The 16424-nt window shown below is 37.7% G+C and overlaps 1 protein-coding gene across 1 annotated transcript in view; it reads left to right on the top strand.

Moving 5' to 3' along the window:
- Positions 1 to 7055, top strand: part of LOC140230212 (protein Aster-B-like) — a 97542-nt gene extending 90487 nt beyond the window's left edge. The window contains exons 14-19 of the mRNA XM_072310392.1: positions 112 to 215; positions 2208 to 2348; positions 2897 to 2987; positions 4498 to 4611; positions 5216 to 5336; positions 6769 to 7055. Coding sequence (XP_072166493.1) covers positions 112 to 215; positions 2208 to 2348; positions 2897 to 2987; positions 4498 to 4611; positions 5216 to 5336; positions 6769 to 6918 — 721 coding nt within the window. The 3' untranslated portion in view covers positions 6919 to 7055. The remainder of the gene's footprint in view (positions 1 to 111; positions 216 to 2207; positions 2349 to 2896; positions 2988 to 4497; positions 4612 to 5215; positions 5337 to 6768) is intronic.
- The last annotated feature ends 9369 nt before the right edge of the window (positions 7056 to 16424 follow it).

The raw sequence follows: 16424 nt of genomic DNA on the forward strand, positions 1-16424 counted from the left end.
CCATTTCTTCAATATTGGACTTTCCATTGAAGAAAAGAATACTGGTATTACAGTAAACAAATAAATAAATGAAAATGAAGTGAATTTTGTTAACATTTTTGCCCCCTTCAGATTCATCATGAGGCTGGAGTTCCTGAAGTCAGCCCTAGGTCTCGTCAAGAACTTCATCGACAGGAATGTGGAGTCTGGAACCAAACAGGGGGAGCGGGAGCTCGGTAAGGGATCCAAGCCTGCTGTTGCTGTACTATCACCACCATATTCAAGTGGGATTTAGAAAAATGAGGAGTAGTGAAAGGAATACAAAATAAAACAAAACAAGCAAAAATGCATTAAGTGTTCACAGAGGAGTAAACAGTAATCCTTGCCCAAAACGTTAGTAATCGTCCCTATGTTGGTATGATGGATTTTATTTTGATATACATAAGTTGTTAGTGGTAGTTCTTTAAAGGGGCTGTACAGTACTGGTCAAGGTGCGGATTCATGCTTTGAACATTCCTAAGTGAGATAATGAGAAACCTCCTATGAAATATGAAAGAGCATGCAATTTTAACCCTATTCTAACTGGGGGGGGGGGTCAAATTGACCCCCCCCTCGACGTTTCGCGCCATGATTCCGCAACGCGCAAAGATTTTGCAGCGTCGTTTCGTGACTTTTTTCATTCGAGTCTGCCGCATATTTTGAGACCAAATTTGCGACGTCCGGGTACACCGTTCTGAAGTTATGCAATGTTTTGCATATGCATGTCAACCCGAAAAATGCTCGAATTCATGAGTTCGTGTGCAAATCCAATGCAAACTGTGTTTTTTTGTTTAATTGATATAAATTAGATTATTTCAACTTTTAACCATTGAAATAAATCAATTCTAATGTAGATAAGCTTGAAAAAGTGCCTCCAACATATTTTGGCAAAAAAACAATAGAAAACAAAAGATCGAAAAAACAATAAAATACATAAGAAATTAACAAAACAATAAAAAACAAAAGAAAATGATTTTGATTGCGCTATTTTTTTACTAGAAAATTGTTTGATGTGTCTTGAGGAACTCTGACCCAAAAATTTAATAATCCTTCAGTCTTTTTGATGGAGTTATAGGTGAAAATATGATTTCATGCGTTCATTTGCATAATTAATTTATTAAAAAATATGAAATCAAAATTTTTCTATTGTATGACCATGTAATCTTGTAGTTGACATCCGGCTCTATGTTCAGGCAAAATTTTGCGGCGATCGCGCGATCGGCGGCCGAGATCTGAAGGGGGGGTCAAATTGACCCCCCCCCCCCCCCCAGTAAAAACTTGGTCTCAAATAGCCCAGTTAAAATAGGGTTAAGAAGAATTCAACATTTATTTGATGAAAATCGGCTTCCAAATGGCTGAGATATCCCAAAAAGTGCTAATAATAAAAGGCGACATGCCACAACTTTATTAGGATCTCTTTGTTTCACCTTGTTTTTGGATATCTCAGCCATTTCAAAACCGATTTTCATCGAATAAACTTTTGATACCCCTTAGAACCACATGCTCTTTGACATCCCATTGAGTGGTTTCTGAATATCTCGCAAAACGTAAGCTAAATCCTCACCTAGCCCAGAACTGTACGCACCCTTTAAACATATAGTTGACCACAGAGTTTGTCTCCACTCTGCTAACAGCCCATGAAGCTTAGATATATTTAAGAAAATAAATACAGCTGTAATTGGCACAATGTCATGCTTCACTTCAAGTCTAGTTCGTGAATGTGGATAAATTATGTCGCGGTCCACTGTGGCCAGCAGTCGGGAAAGGCTGTGGAAGCCTCACATGATGTGCTGTTTATTAACGATCTAACATTGTACCACATCACTATGCACAAACCAACCTTCAAACAATGTTTGTCATTATGTAGTGTGCAGATGTGAAGAAGAGAGCATTTTAGGAGTCCTTATAGAAAATCTTTTAAGTGGGCCGATTTAGTTACAGTTGCTGCACTGCAGCTGCTCAGATAAGTTTATCAACAATATTCGACTTACAGATAATGAAGATGTTTTACACAAGGTAAGCTGACATGAATAGAATTCAATGTCGGAGTTTACTCTCTACTGTCTATTTACCAAAAGGAAATAGTGCGTATGACATGTGATATGCCAGCTATTGATTTACAAACAGAATATCGTAGCATCTTTCAAATTAATTCTCATTTGGTATTCTCTCTGTCAATTTTTTTCAAGTCAAATTTGTCCGGGATCACCTGGAGACGGCGGTACCAGTGAAAAAGAGGAGAGGCAAGAAGAGACGGTCCCAACATCCCAACCACGAGGCGGAGGAGAAGCGGAGGATAGACGTCCAATCACAGCCCAGTACTCAACAAGGTAACCATGATTACCATCAAAGTTTCATAGAAGCTCTTCACTCATTGGTCAGTCACACATATCTGAACTCTTCTTTGTGTTAACGTGATGATGGTCAGCTCTTCAATCTGTAACCTTTTGATAGTGATGTCTTTTTACACCAGTGTGACTGATAAGTGATGTTGTTCACATGGCAACAGAAGATGTATCCAGTTTTTGAGATGGTGATTTCTTCTTTTATGTCTTGTGTTGTTTGGTTTTTGTTTTGTTTTTATTGAGAGGGCACATACTGCAGGGCGAGAGGGGGAGAAGAGGTGTGAATATGCAATGTTTATTTCCCAAATGTGTATGGGGGCATTGATTGTAGCTTTGTAACTGTTCAATGTAGATTGTAAAAGTTACAGCGTACGAAAGCATACCATAAGAAATAATTTTGTTAATATGCGCTATATAAGCTTCAGATATTGTTACTATCACAAAACAGTATGTTGCTTATTTGTCCATGCTGCCTATAGTTCTTACAGATGAAATGATGTTCTGTTGATAATGTTGTTTTGATTGTTTTCCAGGTTTCCTTGCCAATCTGACCCCAGTCTGGTTCCAGCCATCAACAGAGAACAAGATCAGTCTTCACAGCACCATGGCATTCATCTCTGTAATGTGAGCAGGGATGGTGGATGGATAGATAGATAAGATAGATAGATAGATAGATAGATAGATAGATAGATAGATAGATAGATAGATAGATAGAGAGATAGATAAATAAATAGATAGATAAATAGATAGATAAATAGATAGATAGATAGATAGATAGATAGATAGATAAATAGACAGATAGATAGATAAATAGATAGATAAATAGATAGATAGATAGATAGATAGATAGATAGATAAATAGATAGATAGATAGATAGATAGATAGATAGATAGATAGATAGATAGATAGATAGATAAATAGATAGATAGATAGATAGATAGATAGATAGATAAATAGATAGATAGGTAGATAGATAGAAGGGAAGATGGATGAACAGGTGGACAAATGAATGGGTGGAAGGAGAGGAGGGAGGATGAACGGAAAGTTCAAATAATGAAAGGCGGGAAATATAGAAAGATGGATAGGTGGGCTTATGGAGGGTTGGAACAATGGATGGATGGATAGAGAGAGGAATTGGTAGATGAATGTGTGATTGATGCAGGATGGATAGCTGAGAGAATGATGTGTTTGTGAAATGACTGGATGGGTGATGGATGAATTTTGATAAGAGAGAAGATGGATGGAGAGATGGACAGATAATGGATGGGGTGATGGATGAGAGTTGAAAGTAGGGAGATTTATGAGTTTATGATTGGATGGATGGATGGGTAGGTTGACAATTAGTGAGTATGTTGAATTAATGATTGATGGACGAATGGACTACAGAATTGAGATATGGACAAAGGGGCTAATGGATGGGTAGAAGACAGGTGAGTGGAGCAATTGTGCAGCTGTGACTGAGAATTATGATCAGTTTCCACTTTGGTTATCGATTACACAGATGTAGATTATACATTTAGTTAGGTAGCTTGTTCCTGTTAACACAGACAGATCTGAATGTAATGGAAACTCAGCTAAGTGTATTGCACAGAAAAAGGAGCATTTATCCATGTAATAGTCCTGTTGCATAGATACTGGTGTATAATTGCAACATTATGGAATCTCCCTGCAAAATATTTGAAACACTTTTTCCTTGTATGTGTATGAGTGTGATTTCTCATTTCAGGATTCCCTCCATGGTCATTTACATTGTATACCATCCCCTTTTACAGTAAAAGACAAAATACTCAGATAGGACATAAAATGGATGTTCCTTTTGTGAGAGAGTCACAACCCATGCATGTAAAAAAATCCTGCTTCATTCACTCAGCGTAAAGAGCAGGGTGCACAACCCAGTGAAGTGGTTCTGCCTCACATCCAACTGGGTCTCATGGAAGATTACATGTAGCTAGTGCAGCTGAATGTGGGCTGTCCAGCCATCTTGTCAGATGGAAAATGGGACAAACAAACAATCAAGCAATTTGCATTTACACGTACAATTTCTGCTTCAGTTGATGTCGTATTCTCTGCAATCAACGCCAATTAATCTTTGCCTTCATGTTTTGTGTCGTAAACTCCCATCTATAAACACAGACTAGCAGTATTGTGCATCTTCAACGTGTCTCTATTCCTGCAACTGAAATCCATTGAGGAGAGCGCATCGAACAAGCAGACGTGGTCGAGCGCGGAGTTCGTCAAGAAGCTTGGGTGAGTGACTGGTGTCTCCATTCACACTAGTGGTCTTCCATCAAAATGCTCTTGTCATTTTCCAATCTCTGTGTAGTTCGATAAGACCCTTATGAGGCTGTTGAATACCTGCATATAAGAAAGACCCAAGACCATTGGAGAAAATATTGAGAAATTTGAGAGATAAAAAAAAGAGCAGCCTTATATTTTCAATTTTTCAATTATGGGAATATTATGAATGCAACTTAGGATACCTAACATTCATTTGACTGGACATAAGATTTTTGCCTCCGCACTTTATTGTTTTTTGTTTACTTTTGTTTTGTTTTTTGTTTTTACTATACATTTTTATGTTTTGTTGTGTGTTTTCTGTTTTTGTTTTTATTTTCTTTTTGTTTTGGTGTGTGTGCGTGTGTGTTTGTTTGTTTTGTGGGTTTTTGTTGTTGTTTTTGTTTTTTATGCTGACATTGGCAGTCCTGGTTGTGTGTGCAGTTAAACTGAGAAAGCTGTCTCCGTCAGTCTTACAAATTTAATCTGATCATTATTGTCATGCTTTTGATAATGGATAGACTTTGATATTTCCTCTTGATTTTTTTTCCCCTCCCACCAATCTGGGCATGGTCAGGGAGCTACCAAAGACGGAGAAGGACTGGGCCGTGTTACTACAGCAACAGCAGCAGCTCCACGCCAGGGAGATGCAGCGTTGGAGGGACATCGTGGATCTCTGCATCCAACTTATCAAGCAGGTGAATAAGATGGTGATGATGGTGACGATGATGATGTGATGATGGTTTTGATGATGATATTGATGAAAATATGATAATGATAGTGTTGATGATAGTAAAAATGCTAATATTTATGATAATCGTAGTAGTTGTGATGATACAGGCCATAATGATGATCATATGTAACAGAGCTAAGTGAATACAAGTGAATGGATTATAGTATCTTTAGTGAGTTATTTGATGGTTATATTTTGATAATGATAGTGGCATTAAAGATTACTTGTATGCATCATGATGTCAAATTTTAATTTAACATAATCACATCATCTGACTCATTTTCCATTTTGCTATTGTTAGAGAGGGATCTGTGTTTGGCGGAGTAGGGATTGTTAACGCCAATTGCTAAAATGTGGCCACCATAATAGGAGTATGTAACTGTACATGTTTAGAACATGAGATGGCGCTACACAACTCTGTTATCCAGTGCTGTTTACACATAGAATCTGGCCAACTCTGCTCCTGTGGGTAACAATAACTTTGCTAGGCAAACATGAAACAAAGGAATACATGCCATGTTGCGCCTAACTGAAATCGACTAGGCCAAACTCTGTGTATGGGGTGGCTCTACTGTAGCCCAAGGTTTGATGGTTTTCCCGGGTTACAGCATGCCGAATCATATCAAAAGATATGACTTATATGTGACCCTGCATCACAAAACCCAACAAAAAGTCGCCAGACATGGATTCCTAGTTAAGGGCAGGTTCTGAAAGAGGAGACTCTAAGTTTTAAAATGATGTATAGCTCAATTGAAATGGACTCCCCTAACCTATCTAAATATTGGAAAGAATGCACGCACTCTGGAAAAGTGTGAACTGAGAAAAGTGGCTCTGAAGTACAGGGTTATGCGAGTGCTTTAATAATCTTTATCAAGCCGTGCTAGCTATGCGATGAAAAGGACAAAACACAGGATGAAAACTACCGGAGCTGCAACAATTAAGGAATTATCAGATTAAGCTGAAATTGAGCATATTCAATTAACGCATATCAATGCCAACTTTCAAAGCAGTAGCACTATCCTTTCAAAAGTTATTAGACTTGAAAGTGAAGAGTGTGCAAAGGACTTCAAGAAATGTAAAGGGGACTCTGAGACATACCTGATCATTCTACTCTCCCAAAAAAAAGAGTTGTAGAAAAACTGCTGAAAACACATTTTCCCATTCATGTTATGATCCCAAACCCAAGAATAATGTAGAAGAAGGATAGCTCTTTCAGAAATTTGAAAAACTCAAGATTGACTCGGTTGACCCATTTCAACTTTTTTGAGTCCTCGCGAAAAAATCAAGGGGTGCAAGTTTTTGTTGGTTCTGTGATGCACGGTCACGTATCAAAAGATATACATGTAAATCATATCAAGAGATGATCTCTCCTGTTTCTTGCTTCATCCAAACACCAGATGGAGAGTACCCTGAGTGAACTCCATGACGGCGTCTCCTCCAGCGACCTCATCCCCAACATCCAGGAACTCCTCGACTCCACCATGCAGGATGGAGGATCGCCACCGAAGGATGACGCCTCGCACTCAAGACCCACAATCACGGTGTAACGTCCTGTGTACTGGCAACCTGTACGTGTCCAGCATTTATGTATATCGAGAGGTCATTGCGTGAGCATGTGTATTGAAGCTTCTTGAGGTTTTTCCCAAGTGTAGTCAAGAGCAATGTCTCGAGTTTGAGGAAGAAACGAAAAGTGACAGCGCCCTCTTTGGCAGCCTGAATTTTTGAGAGGGATTACATACCTATCAAAGGTGCATCAGAGGAAAAAGTGCAATCGCAGTGTTGTGGAATTCAACCTCTACAATCCTGTCTTGCCTGTTGCAGCTGTTCCAAGGTCGATTTATGAAGGGAGATGATATCTAACCATGACATTTTCCAGCGTCCTTGAAATATTCAAAAGGACATGCCATCGAGCAAGCAGTCCAAGTTCTGTGCAGGGTCGGATATATACAATTTGCCTCCACAACATGCGAGACACATATTTTTCGACTCCAGAGTGAATGCTTGGATGGAAAAAGGATGAGATGGAATACTATATGCTTCATACTTTCTGTACTTCAATCTGAAGAACTGTATTTCATGGAGGCGGACTTTTGTGTATGAATATCAGCAGGTTATACAACTTGCATCTCATGCCCTATTCTTGTGTAATGCGTGTTCACGTATTCTAGCAGCCTCATTAGCACCAACATTCCCATAAACCTACAACAGCCTCTCTACTTGTCCGCTGTGGCGTGTGTACTGTGCATGTTTCATCGCACACAATATTGGCTCCACTGTTGAATACGTGTATCCATTTTCCACTCCAGTGCCCACAGTGATGGATTCCCAGTATCAATTGTGGCCAAACTGTCCCTAACTTTTCTGCGCATGTTGGAAAAAAAAAAAAAAAAAAATGGCACAAACAATATGAAATGTGTGAGAGCAAATGGGATCTTCTTACTGTGAAGCCTTTTGCGTTGGAAATGTTTGTAATCTTCTCAGATTATCAACAGTCAGTCCTAATATTCCAAAGCCCACTGAAATTAGCCAAAGCAATGCAAAAGTCACCAAAGTGAAAGGATGTGCAAGTGATGGCAAACCTTGTAGAAATCAGCATTTTTTGGCAATTTTCTGTTTCAGCATATTTGATAGATTAATCATCAATCCTTGGACTTTGGTACAACCAGAGTGCTGGTTTGTAGTACATATAGAAGTTTAAGGATAAACTTAAGTTTAATTGAATTATGAATGGATCTCAAAAGAAAAGAAAAAATAGATATTTTAAAATCTAACTTATTAGGTTGCACGCTTCAGGATAAGTAGATGTATGCATTGTCATTAAGTATTTATTAAAAGAAAAAAAAAAGAAAGAAATGCCACAGAAACTGATGCCCAAAATGTTTTCTCAAATGTTCTCAAAGAAATACTCTGTCATGGCATCATGAAACTAGTGCTACAATAAATGCATGCATATACTATTTTGTACTTTGATTCCGCATAATTGAAAACACTCTAAAATTATCTTACCTGATCAAGCTTGAAAAATTACTCATGCAAAACATACACTTTTTTATACAGTAGTGCAAAGAATCTTGGACTCAGTCGCAATGAGTTAGGCTCCCTGTGAGAAAAACTACAGTGTAACCTGGTTACTTCTGTCTGGGGTCCTCCCTCCTTTTAGCCACCTCATTACATCCTCAAGTTTGAATTTGAGTTGAGTTTTATCCAACTCGACTCCATGTGACTTGCAATCAGGTCGGATTGTCATTGGCGATGCCTAGTATTATTAATGCAATGTCAAGTACATGTATCTCTCCAGTGCAGTGTAGATTTCTAGTACAGTATGAAATGTAGCAGGCATGTGAATTTTGACAGAATGCTGTAATATGCGCTTGGCTACCTCTTATAGTAAGACTCCCAGTGTCTTTGTACCAACAAGGTTTAACAGAGTAACTTGTTTCATGCATGACATGCATCATGTTTCCAGAGCGCCACATATTTTATCACTAATAATACTGTTTTACATTCAGTGAACTAGAGGGTCTTAAATTTTACTGTTGCATTGGCTTACAGATATTCATTTGAGGGAAACTGCCCGAGCTTTTGATAGCTCTGAGTGGCTCATTGTGTAGCTTTAATGTGAATCACTGTACTCCGTGTGGTGTAAAGGACCCAGAGCTGCAAAACCTTTGTGGGAGCATGAATTCTGTCAGGTTAACGACAGACATTCAGATATAGAAAGACATAATCCCGAGTCTGAGCACTGTATGCCTATAAAAGACACATTTTCCCCCACCCTATATTCTTTGGTATCTTATATTCACATAATGGTTAGAATTGAATCTTTTCCAAGATTGTAATGAAGTAGAAACTTTGTAGTAGAATATGAATTTGAAGGGGGAAAAAAGAAGTATGTGTACATATTGCAGAAATGGCCCCATCAAAGTAAACTGAACCCCTAGATGTTTAAACAGGAGCTTTTTTGGATAGTAGAGTACGAAATTGCGCGTATCAGTTGCGATAAAGCTTTGAAATATATATCACTGCCATCTATGTCTCGTTTTTAGAGATGTAGAAATATTCCAAACACGGTTTGTGCTTTCAGTGCCTACTACACGTAACTTGTGTAGGGCATGACGATATCAAATGAGTTGCCTGAACTCACCCTACATGTATGTGCTATCTTCCGTAGAGTTAGTACAATCTTAAGATAGCAGAATTTGCTGGTGTGTGATGTGAAGAAAGATTGATATAACTACATGTAGGTAATAGCTTTTTGACAGAATTGCCGCCTACATCCAAATTTCATAATTTGCTCTCAGTTTTTCCAAAGTCCATTCTTCTTCTTCTCCTTCTAACTCAGTCATTCAGTTCAGACTATTTTGATTTCTCTGTAAGAGGCCAGTTTCTGAAATGACATCATCCAGCGGAGATTCTTGCCAAATTTCACAAACTAGAAGTTATGTCTCAGCATTACTATTTTCGTCACGCTTACCATCACCTAAAGGACAGTGTGCTGCATGAAATTACTCAGAGGAAGGATACAACAATGTCTTACTGTCTCTATCTCTTCTGTTTGCTCGCACTGTCTTGTGGGTACTGAAGGTGCTTCATTATTTGTCTTGTCGTAACTATGAAAGCGTTTTATAAATCAGAGAAATCTCGATTTTTGGGTTTCTATTTTAGTTGACAACGGAATAATGAATCTGAGGAAATGAAGAGATTATTCATGCGTAGGGGAGAAGATGCACCGTAACGAGATTTTATAAAATGTCATGCTCTTTTCTTTTTTCAAGATCACAACTGCTGATCAATAGTTTGAGACATTTGATGAAATCTGTTAAGGCACAATACAGAATTTATTTGTATGTATTCATGAAGTTAGTTTTAAGCCCACGTGTACATAGGCGGGAATGAAATGGATTCTGACAATTCGCAAGCAAACCTGTCAGTGGTTTTGAAACATCAATTAGGTCTCTGTTTTGCTGAAAGTTTAACAAGAGGTAGAATCAAATGCTATGAAGATTGAGCATAGTTGAAATTATTTTTTAATGGGAACTTCAGTGGAGTAGCTTCTCGATAGTTTTCAGGACTGTAAACACTGTACATGTTGAGGTTTAATTACATCCTTTCACGGTGAAAAACACAGAAAGTATTAAAAAAAGGACACAATACACAGTTGTATGTAAGTTGAGGACCAAATAATCCCTCCATTAAAGATGAACTTAAGATATCTCACGTAGAAGAGAGAGAAAAAAAATTACCAAGTTATTTGAATGCTTTAATACCAGCTTCTGTCTTGAGATAAGATAACATACACACCCCCAATAATCCTTTGCAGTGAAGGATTCCCTTCTTAAAGGTCCAGTTTACCTTTGGGAGCAGTGATTTAAAAAAAAGTTCAAGATATCACATTTGATGCATATGTGTAGGTCTGTTGTATCACAAAACATCCTACTATATAAAATTTTTGCAATAAAGCCTAAAATATGAGGAGACATCAGCATTTTTCTCAATAAACCATAACTGTATACGGTTTAGTCTGGAAGCATTGTTATCATAACTATTGTTCACATTTTATGTATTTAACAATACTTAACATCGATTATACGGATTCAAATTTTTACAGTGGTTGTGTATATCCCTAACTCACATTTTAGAACTACTTTAAAGCACTAATGTTGGGTTTTTGTTTCATCTGCAAATGGTAAATTATGCCTTTAAGGATATACTTTTGCTTCTTTAAAAAAAAAAAAAAAAAAAAAAAAAAAAACAATGTGGATAACAATGATGACAGTAAACAGCAGCAGTAAAGTTTAACGAAAGGAATGAAAGGAGGGAATAGTGAAAAGACTTGCTGATAAAAAGAAGCTTGTGTTTTATGTTGGTTTGTTATTTTCCACCTAAAAGCAGGCTTGTTTGAATATGTTTGATACATTCCAGAGCACAGAAAAGGGGCTGGGAAAAGAATGCGATCTGTGCTTCATTTTTTTTTTTTTTTCACCTGTAGCTTTACGCAGGGAAATCCCCTTGTATGTCAGCCGGAGCAAGTGTCTTGGAAGGCTCTTAAATGTAAAAGCTTAAAGGATGAGATGTTTGTCATGATGTACTAAACAAGAGTTACTTCTGTGTAAGATATGTAAATATTAATTGCCAATCATAGAGATATATTTTGTACAGTTGCCATTTTTTTTTATGTCAGCTTTGCTTCTTTGAGAATGCTTGATAAAATGAAAAGTAATTGACTAATGCAGTAATCAAAACAGTAAATATATATTAATGTATATACACACACAGGGTAGTGTCATAATGCCCCCAAATTCACAACTGTATTTTCAGATAAATTTGTTGTTAAAACTTAGTCCGTAGACTAACAAAAAGTAACATGAAACAAACATACTTTGCATGTGCGAATGTTAACACACTTTCATCAGTAAATGTCTCGTTGGCATACGACTGTGTCACGTGCATTAAAGCAATCAGAATTTGCGGCCATTGAGTTACGAAAGATGGGATTGACTTATCCATTGCAGGTTACAAGGATGATATTTAGTATCGATCTTGCAAAATTTGGAAACAAGGAGCCCACTTTTACCACTTTTAACCTCAGTTTTGTTGTTTTTGTTCTTTTCATTTTATTTGCCTCTCGCTTCTATAAAAGTCTTTTAAACTTTTTTTTTTTTTTTCTGGCAGGGGGAAAAAGACAAAATAAAAACATGCAGAGCATTTGATTGTCAGTTTTATTTGTCAAATGGTTTGCAATAATAGTCATTGGACAGCAGTTGAGGTGATACTGTGCCAAGGTATACTTTTTCTTTTGATAATGAGGGTTTGTTTTCTTCCGCATGTTGAGGGCAAGCGTTTATGCGAAATGCGTGTTGTAGCGAAATCAAACCGACTTCAGCGGGTTAAGAGGAGATTGGAAGTAGGCAAATCATTATGATATCCATCCTGTCAGTTGTGAGAGCCTTGCACCATGAAAAGTGTATTAATACTAGGAAAACGGGTTCAGAGGAATAGAAAAGTTCAGTATCATGTTTGTTTGCTTTCCTCATCTTTCACTTGTATTTGTTTGTTTGTTTATTTGTGTGTGTGTTTTACCACTGGTTATCAAGAACAAGAACTTGGTGAGTACAGTATATGAAAGTGCAATATTTTCCATGTAACCGTGTAGAACTTATATTGTATGTATCCTGAAGATATATATTGTAGAGAGATTGTAACTTATTTCTTTATGTGTTCATTTCTATGTGCTTTGTTTTCATCATCTATAAATGAGTTTTCTGTTAAGAACCAAAGGGGAGTTTGTAAAACCATATTATGATTCTTATTATGAATGTTAATAAAGTCAAATTAAAAAAATTGTAGATTTTGCTTCTGCAGGTGTAAACTTGTAGATTATTTCTATACTCTTGTTTCATTTTTTATTCAGCGGTAATCCACCTCTGTGTGGCTCACAGAAGTTGAAGGACAAGATGATTTGTGCGGAAATGTTTTAATCTGTCAAAGAGATAGGTCTTAAAAAGTACTAAGAATTAATAAGTGTAGTGCAAAGTAGGTGAATGATGAATAATTTTTATGTTGATAACCACGAGCTTACTCTCAGAGGAGGCAGAGAAGTACAGGTAAATGATAAATTGGCTGTTGTAATGCAGTATGTAATTTCATAGCACAGGCGACTCTTGTTATAAAGAAGTCCTCGGGACCTGTAGTTATCTTTCGTTATACAGACATTTTGTTGTAGCCCTACAAATAAAGGATTAAATAAAGACATGGAAATTATGATTTGGGGACCTGAATGTTTGCTTTGTTGTAATGAAATATCGTTCTAATGGGAGTGCACTGTAATGGATGAAAGGTTCCTATTGCATCTGTCTTCTTGCTTTGTTTTGTTTTGTAGCTGTTGTGATTATCACATATTTTGTTTGCTTTATGAGTATTAAAGTATTATGTCTGAATCCATGATTTGCAACTTTTTAATATCAGTTAGGCTCTCCTGTCAGACTTTGGTACAATGTATATTGTCCACCAAATGTTTTTTGGTATGCTTCCTGGCAATTACTGTTTACGCCATAAATTTCTCAACGTTTTTATCTTCACAAATTTCCTGAGATGAGTATAATACAAGTATTCACAAATATAACAGCATTAACCGTGATCGTGAAATGAATGCGATGTGCATGCACATATATTTAGCTTTGCTCGTTACTGTACTCTACGATCATGAATTTAACCATTTGTGAAATTGACGGAAAGTCCTGATTCGTGAAATATTAGACTCGCGTGATACAATTATGGTGTATACCGTAACGCATGCAAATATGATCTCGCCTTGCAGCAGTGTTTGTTACACACAAGGGAGATAATTTCTGAAAACTTTGGAGGCAGTGCCGATTTCAGGAAGCAGGTAAACTTGTTTCTTCCTGTTAAAAGTCGATTGGAAGAGTTACTCTGTTATAAGAGTGTTCTTTATAACAAGACTATACTGGAATAGTGCCAATTGAGGTGCTTCTTCTTCGTTAAATATGAGACCAATGAAACTCCTTGATTAAGTTGGATATCAGATGATAAAATACAGTGTATCTTATCCCTTTAAGCACCCCCTTGAATAACCCTTCTATTCATAATCATTACTTCGTTCCTATGCTGATATTTACAGCCAAGCTTGTTTCAAACAATTATCTCTCAAATTCGAGTTTAATTTCCTTAATCTTTTCACAGCGGTTGAGCTATGTTTTGAGTTTTGTGTCAAAAGATAAGCAAGAAACTCTGTTCTTGTAAGCCACAGAGTGTATGCTACTGTATGCTACAATAACTTCAGTGGTTTGTACAAGATTCTAAGGAGTCTTAAACTCTGTCATCTATGCTTACTGCACTATATGATTATATTCAGGGGGACAGTCAACAACTTTTGTAGAATCAATAAAATTATTGTTATGCTTGTGAAATATGAGTCTTGGTGTTGTGTTTTCTTGAGCTGTGTGCAGATACCTTGAACATTTGTGAAACTATGTAGGTAGAGTTGATGGAGTTGTTATTATCACACCACCATCATGATCGCCGCCGTAACACAATCACCACTACCAGCACCATGAGCACCACCATCACTACCACCACTTCTACTACATGAACCAGCGTTGCCACCATGATCACCTTCATCTCTACCACCACTAGCACTACCACCATCACAACCCCCACCACCATCACCATCGCCAAGACCACTACATGTATCAGTACTACCATCTTCACAATCACCACCACCACCTGTCCGACACTGCCACTACCACCACTGCCATTGTCACCATCGACAGTACAGCACTTGTACATTATTTCTGATATTGAAACATACATACAATTGTCCAACGTAACTTTGCTATTACTTCTAGCCTGTGGTAACATCTTATGGGATACGTGAATGTCCATACCATAATTGATTTTAGTACCTTTTTTATGCTTTTGCTTCACCTGAATAGGAACATTCTTCGGGAATTGACGTCCATATCGTAAGTGCACCATTACTCAATGGCATGGCAACATGGCGACATTTTCGCGTGCTGTTAAATTCGTGGTTCAACAGTGATTTGCGAAATTTGCGAAAATTAAAGCCTCGGCAAAATAACAGCTGATACAGTAATGTTAGTCAATATTGCATAAGTCACTCTCACCAAGAAGGCGACTCCACAGCAACTTCAACGATATCTCTAAATAATGCAATATTTATTCGTCCAAAAATTGCAGAGACCTCTCCAAGATGTCTCCTCAGTCGAAGATACATGTACGTCTCCCCGACGTCTCCAGCAGGTTGCCAAGGGGTTGACGCAAAGTTGCAGAGACATCTTGCAAAATAACATCAGTCTCAGCGACTTGGCCGTGACTACAAGGAGACATTGCGGAAACGTTTCTGCGATCTGCTGGAGACTGGAAAGAGTCTCCCAAAAAAAAATTGAACATGTTAAAGGGTGTGTACAGTTCTGGTCGAAGTGAGGATTTAGCTTTTAACGTATTGCGAGAAATTCAGAAACCACTCTATGAAATGTCAAAGAGCATGCAGTTCTAAGGGGTATCAAAAGTTTATTCGATGGAAATCGGTTTTGAAATGGCCGAGATATCCAAAAACAAGGTGAAACAAAGAGGTCCTAATAAAGTTGTGGCATGTCGCCTTTTATTATTAGCACTTTTTTTGGATATCTCGGCCATTTGAAAACCAATTTTCATCAAATACACGGTATACGTTGAATCCTTCTTAAAATAACATGCTCTTTCATATTTCATAAGAGGTTTATCATTATCTCACTTAGAAATGTTCAAAAACATGAATCCCCACCTCAACCAGTACTGTACAGTCCCTTTAAATTCCCTTGCTACTCCCCGTAGACTTGGCTCCACTCCAGAAGACGTCACAGAGACATCTCCATGACCGCTCTGTGACAAGAGAGACTCGAGTTGCCACCAGATTACCAAAGAGTCTCCAACCCGGTGAGATACCCACAGCACTTGAGTACAGAGTACACAATGAGATGAGAGGGATGTCATGCACATGATACTAAAGTTTTTATTTAACATTCATTTGCAATGCAAGTAGTTTTTGTTCCTGGTTTGACCTATTCAGGACTTGGTGCCACAAACAGAAGGACAACACAAGAGAATTTGAACAATCGCAGCCCACACGATCCGCACAACATAAATCTTTTTATGACTTCTTTCAGACACAGATCAAAGATCCCAGTGGTGACATTCACTACTAGGGTACTGTATACGCCGAATGTTTCCCAAGGATTTTATATTAGCGAATTTCACGAGTCGGGTGCTATTCGCGAAAAGACACGCGAAAATGTTGACTCTGATCCCGATGTGGATGTGACGTACGCATGTACATTTCTTCATTCAGAACAGGACTCGACGATCTCGAATTTAACCACTCGCGAAATTGGTGGGAATTCCCGATTCGCGAAAATTTAGACTCGCGAAATATATGGTGTATACAGTATATGAGGTTAATAATTGGAACACTTTGTACTGCACACTGTATGTGCCAATCTAGAAGCCAGCAGTTGACTGTAACCACTATCCCGTC

Source organism: Diadema setosum, chromosome 6 (genome assembly GCF_964275005.1).
Source record: "Diadema setosum chromosome 6, eeDiaSeto1, whole genome shotgun sequence".
In the NCBI taxonomy this organism is placed as follows: domain Eukaryota; kingdom Metazoa; phylum Echinodermata; class Echinoidea; order Diadematoida; family Diadematidae; genus Diadema; species Diadema setosum.